This window comes from Triticum dicoccoides, chromosome 3B (genome assembly GCF_002162155.2).
Source record: "Triticum dicoccoides isolate Atlit2015 ecotype Zavitan chromosome 3B, WEW_v2.0, whole genome shotgun sequence".
NCBI classification, from domain to species: Eukaryota; Viridiplantae; Streptophyta; class Magnoliopsida; order Poales; family Poaceae; genus Triticum; species Triticum dicoccoides.
In genome coordinates, this window is record NC_041385.1 from 434,764,919 (window position 1) to 434,771,170 (window position 6,252).

Sequence of the window (6,252 nt, forward strand, 5' to 3'; positions counted from 1 at the left end):
GCCCGGACGGCCGGTCACTAACTGGTCGCACAATCTCGATCTAGACGGGTGTCTCAAACCAGCCCTATACATTCAGGCTGATTGACATCCCTCGTATCCAGCACAAATCTGGGGCGGATATGAGGAGGCTTGGATGTGCCCGAGCGCGTCCACCACATTAGATCTGGCACACCCTGACCCCATATATACTCGTTACCATCCGCATCCCAGACAAAACCCTATCCACTCCACTCCATTTCGCCCCCAAGCCCTCTTTCGGTGATCTCCGACCTTCTCTGACATGGCTGGCAGCCAATCTGACTCCGAACTCTCTTAATCTGTCAACCGGGACCTTTTGCCATGTAGGCCCAATGAGGAGATGGTTGTTTGCATTGCTCTCCGTCGCTCCGGGGAGGAGCCCGCCCGACAGCAGTCGGACTCGATCCTGTGGGAATCCATTACATCCGCACAAAGGGCTACTAGATCCACCGGGCGTGGTGGTTGAAGGCGCTTGACTGCTGCCTCGCCGAAGGCGGTGCGTCCTTCTGGGGCCCCAAGTCGTGGCGGTGGCGCAACCCATTCAGTGGCACGTCTTCCTCGTCGCGTCAGGCTCAGAGTCGAAGGTAACCACAGAAATTATTTATGGATCGTCTGCTAATATGGCGCGGTGTGCCTGCCGTGCGAGGCACAAGACGCGGGAGGCCGCGAAGGCAGAGTCGAATGCCGCACCGAATCCACTATTTAGAGGTTTGGTGCAGGTGTCGGGTTCCTACCACGAGGGGTCTATCGTGGACCTAACATCGACCGTCGACGTCCAGGCCACGGGCTCCTATGAGGAAGAGTAAGGTATGGGAGACGGTGATGCCTCGAGTCCCGTGAGCTGGTCTGTGTCCCATGTCCTACTCTTCCTCACCGGCGACCACATCTTCACTCCGGAGGGCTCAGCCGGCTGCCGGACATGGAGGCGAATGAGCGCCGGTGAAGATTTAGACTAGATTTTATGGTGTATGTGATTTTATAAATTTGAGGATTTGATAGTGAGGTATCCGATTGTGAAAGGGGATATTTAAAGTGTGATCAGTCACTGTTCGCGGACTTTTGAAGAAGCGGATTAGCTACATGTGTCCGGAGCAGGCGAGTGCGTGAAACCGACCTTCCACCTGATGGGTTTGCGCACGGGGGGAGGCACCAAACCTGGACGATCCTTTGCGCGTGCGCTTTGGCTTGGCTCTTTTCGGGATCCGCTACGCCTTCGAGCTAGTGCACGGTCAAAAAGCGCACAGGGCATGGGTCAGGATCGCAATGCCATTGCCATCCATGCACGGTCGAGACCGCAGCTCCCACGTCTAGGCGACGCGCTGGTGAATTGGTGATGATTCCTGTCCTCGAGTACGTGTGTTCTTGGCACTATGATGGCGATGCTTCTTTGCCTGCAATGCAAGTAAGCCTTGTACTGTGCTATGCACGTGAACAACGTTGTCACCTGCGTCCCGGCCTGCCCGCCCTGTACACACCATCTCTCAACTCCCGGTACAGTCTAAACGCTCTTATATTTCTTTATGAAAGGAGTACTTGCTAGCATTAGCAGAAACGAGGAGAATCAAGTCACGTGCTCCCTCCATCCCGTAATATAAGAACGTTTTTAACACTAGTATAATATCCAAAACGCTCTTATATTATGGGACGGAGGAAGTAGTAAGAAAGCACTGCACGAATGATAAGAAGTCGAGCCATGTACTCCAGTATATGTTGGTTACAATTGTACACTCTGTTTTAGAAAAGGACAATTGTACACTCTGTTGGTTACATTCTAAACTCTACTAGTTACATGAATGGGAGCATCGATCAAAGTTGTGCCCAAAAAATTGAAATAAATCCTAGGCTCTGCTAACCAATGAGATGACTATCCGGCACCGGCACAGGCACCGGCACCAGTGTGGTTCATCGATCTGATTCGTGCGCTCGGGATTCTGAAGTGAAGCCCCCATGGATCGGACGTGCTTCTGTTTTCCCCGTACCATCACAAACTTTTGAGTTGAACAATCCTTTTCGCTTCCTAATCAGATGCTTCATGCATATACTCAGACATAGATTCCTCCTGCAAAAACAAAGGAGCACACATAATTTGATTGATAGCAACGTTATCCAAGTTATAGGGGACATTACATCAGAGAATCAACTCATAGCGTGGAACTTCAATGTGTTCACTCAATGCGAATTACTGGATTCCAAGGACTTTGCTAGGGTACAACTGGACCCCTTGTAGAGAGGTATACTGCCTACCCTCCACGACAGTTTGTTCTGAGAAACACAAATCCAACCAACATGCACAAAAGTTTAACTTATCTATACATAATGAGCTTTCAGCTTTAATAGACTCAAGCATTTTTTTCAGTTTCTCAACCTACATTGACATTGGAACTATTCCGTACTCTGTGACTCAATGTTGGCTCATTTCGGAAATACGAATCACATATCACACAGCTTTTTACCATACCATGTTATTTATGAATTACTCCCTCCGTCCCATAATTCTAACCATGGTTTAATTTCAAATTTGAAGTAAAACCATGACAAGAATTATGGAATGAAGGGAGTGGTAGACAATCGAGCCTTTAACTCTTGACTTAAAAGCAGTACAACATCATATCGGGTTCTATATCGCATTTGCATAGACAATCGAGCCTTTAAATCTAGACAATAATTTTCTCAATATAAATCTGACGTTAGACTTATAGTATTAAAAATCTGACGTCCTCAGGTATGTCGGATCCTGATCGAACGCATGGCAATTAATCGCTGCACCATGGCAATTTTTCTGTGTTTTTTTTATGCTACATGGCAATTTGCACTGTAGAACAATGGCAAATCCTTATACGCAATTGTATCTGTTTTCGCATGGCAAATCTGATTGTCAGATTTTTAGCGCTAAAAATCTGGGGTCGGGTTTTTAACATTTCATATAATTTTTAGGTCAACTTTCGACATTGATCCATTTTGGTTATTACTAGAAAAAAAAGGTCAACTCAAAATATTTGGTTTTATTAAGTATTAGGGAGGTAATGTTGTCGCGGCACTTACATCTTTTTCTCGCTTTTCTTTGACGACGATGCACTTGGAGGCACCGATGCTTTCGCTCTTCAAGAAGTTTCGAGTATTCAACAGTGGCTTGTTAAGGCCATCCGTCACCGATGTGTAACCTGGTACCTCACCTACATGCAATTTTATACAGTAATCTGCATTTGGCTTTTCGGGCTCATCACTGCTGCCGATAACTCTTTCCCTGAGATAAGATAGAGGATATATTAGTTCAAGAGAGATCACAGGCATGCAGGCAATGAATTATTATTATTATTATTATAGAGACCTAAGAGGAACGACGCCACACCCTATGTGTTGTTCATATTGCTTATTATTTGTAAAATGATTATAGAAACTCAAATGAGTTTTGCGTGATCCACCTCATATGGCAGGCATACAGAACTCTGCTTCATGCAGCAGAATTTAAATCAATGAATTATCCTATTTCACTCTAATGACATGAAAAAAACACCTCCAGCTGAGTAAACTATAATGCTTTTCTTCAGTAAAAAAAAGGTATTGCCTTGGTAAGGAAGCATGCTGCCGCAGCTGCGGGCTAGTCTTTTCACCCTTAGCACCGATTTCTTCGAGATGAACAAATTGCCTCTTGAAACGATCCACCCCACTGGCAATAATATATCAGTTAGTATACTGGCAATATCTTAACCAATCATAACTGTGGTTAAAGAAATGGTGTTTCCTGTTTGGCATATTCGAATAAGGTTTACAATAGCATAAATTTTTATTTAGGGAAATGAAAAGCTTGTACATCAAAATCCAAAGGGACCATTGTTTAACACAAGAAAAACGCCATTACCACATCGCAACTGATTACGTTAAACAGCCTCAACATATGCAGTTGCTTGATAATGATATTTCAACGATTATCAAAATAATATTTTAAGCTACACATTGCTCGTTATATTCGTAGGATCATAATGTGCACCGGTATGCTTTTCTTTCTCACCTCCACTCAAGTTGTAGCATGCAAAAAGTTCAACGAATAACACCTACTGAAACATATGCCTATCATTGTCAAAAGCAAACTTTACTAACGGAACAAAACATTACATAGATAACACATGTATATCTTTCTTCTTGTAACAAGGGTGGATCAAAGCATTTTGTCCAAACTCACCTTGGGTAAAGAAAGTTTGCCTGATCTCCACCACGAAGATACTCATGCAACATCTGAGGATGGTACTCTAAAATCTAGAGATACCTCATGCATTAGTAAAGACTACTACCATAATCCCCAGCGTACAGTTGACTGACATTACCTCCCTGTAAATTAATTCACGTACGTCCTCTCTGCCCAGCTTCCTTCTCTCAAACTCAAACTCAAGTCTCGAGATGGGTTGCGTTGTGGGTTCGAGTTCAGAATTTGCCAATCCAGTAAAGTATGGGTCTGCCAAGGCCTTGAATTACATTGATATCATATCAGTATCGAATATATAACAAAAGAATCGAGCATTTTGAGCTAACATTCTTGTTGATTATATTTCCTACCTCTGCAGCTGTTGGCCGATCTGCGGGATCAAAAGCAAGAAGACGCTCAAGCAAATGGAGTGCCATGGGGTCCACACCGGGAAACTTCTGAGAAAAAGGTATTGGATGCTTTTTTTTCATGTTTCCCAAATATCGCCGAGCTTTTTCGTTTCGAATCTGCATGCAGTACAAATAGGCAACAGATAGAGTTTAAGAAACATTTCTGAACATGATTTATCACTTAGAAAAGTACTTAGCGGAACAAATATTACTCACTATCTGTATTGTTCCTTTGTTCAAATATTTTTTATTAGGAAATATTATTTCAAGGTGAAGATAATCACAAAAATCATACTAGTACAATTAATCAAAAAGACTGAAGCATTATCCAAAAGTTTCAGAATGCAAATGCAATATACACTTGGAACAGCAGAACGAATTATCTGTAGATCCATGAATTAGTCCAAACTTTGGATCTGTTTGGCCAAGCTTCAGGTTCATCTTAGCGGTTTGTGAAATTTAAAAATAGGCCAAACACATTTAATTCTTTGCGGCTAGATACTTTGTTAAAACCTAGGCCACAAATTAGATCTTCCAAAATAAGCTGAAGGGGAGAGGGATTTATAAGATGAAAGCTCAAATAAATAGTCATATTGTTAGCTAAGCAGGTTGATTAACATGCTATAAAATATAGCAGTAAATTTATCTAAAGGTCTCTGACAGAAAAATAGTACAGTACAAATGAAGGGTCAGCGTTTTCTGCCAGATTCGTTTGATAAACTGCCTCTTGTGTATTATTGCTATTCTTAATTGAATGGCAAAGTATGCTAGTTTTTCAGGAAAAAGAGATGTTCAGATTATTGATCGACATATTTGATTTCTGAAACTGTTGTGCATCCGTAGTACAAGTTGCAACAGGGTGGAGCCTTGGAAAGGGAAGTTTATGTCCTTGGGAGAAAACTGATCCGGACCAACTCCTACCTATCTATCATTTGACGAAGAGACAGCTGGATGCTGCATATTTCATTAATGAAGGAGAAGAAACATAACAGTATTGTTACAAATTAGAGATGGGGGTCGGTGCTGGTGCCCGGGAGTAACAACAAAGCCAGCTAGATTACATTACTACACACCATTGAACCAGATCAGGGTGGCTCAAATAGTCTTTAGGAGGGATAGCCCTGCCTCCTTCCAGCAGCGAGCCTCGTCAGTGATTCTCCCAATTACATATGCTACCGAACTGCACTGGTTATCAAGTATCCCCTCAGCGCAACTATCTACCTGGAAAGTTGCCCTCCATCTGCCTATCTATCATTGGGATGTACCTGCTCCTGGCAGAATCCACATCGCTCTGGATTCACAACGGTCCAGGTTCTTTTGGGAAGGAACTGAGAGCAAGCGTAAATAACACATGGTCAAATGGGCTGACGTGTGTAAACCCAAGGACTTGGGGGTCTGGGAAATTTGCATATGAAGTTGATGAACATCGGCCTAATGGTGAGACAGCTTAGGAAACTTGGCCAAAATGGGCAGGGGCTCCGAAGCCTGAGCTGATTTGATTCGTGCCAAATACTTGTCCGCCACGGCACTGCTATTGGGACTCACACGCAAGGGATCCCAGTTCTAGATCAGCCTTCAACAGATTAAAGGGTCCTTTCCGCTGGGCTCCAAACATCGTGTGGGTACCGAAGAAGCCACTATGTT

General features: G+C 43.5%; 1 protein-coding gene across 2 annotated transcripts in view; it reads right to left on the bottom strand.

Annotated features, from left to right (window-relative positions):
* Positions 1-1,697: 1,697 nt before the first annotated feature.
* The window catches only part of LOC119276375 (mitogen-activated protein kinase 16), an 11,055-nt gene continuing 6,500 nt past the window's right edge, over positions 1,698-6,252 (bottom strand). The window contains exons 5-10 of one of the 2 annotated variants that reach the window (XM_037557428.1): positions 4,570-4,725; positions 4,341-4,478; positions 4,199-4,272; positions 3,584-3,685; positions 3,061-3,262; positions 1,698-2,077 (exon numbers count right to left, since the gene is read on the bottom strand). In XM_037557428.1, coding sequence (XP_037413325.1) covers positions 2,036-2,077; positions 3,061-3,262; positions 3,584-3,685; positions 4,199-4,272; positions 4,341-4,478; positions 4,570-4,725 — 714 coding nt within the window. In that variant the 3' untranslated portion in view covers positions 1,698-2,035. Of the gene's footprint in view, positions 2,078-3,060; positions 3,263-3,583; positions 3,686-4,198; positions 4,273-4,340; positions 4,479-4,569; positions 4,726-6,252 lie in introns of those variants that run through there. The other variant, XM_037557429.1, reaches the window with a different exon arrangement.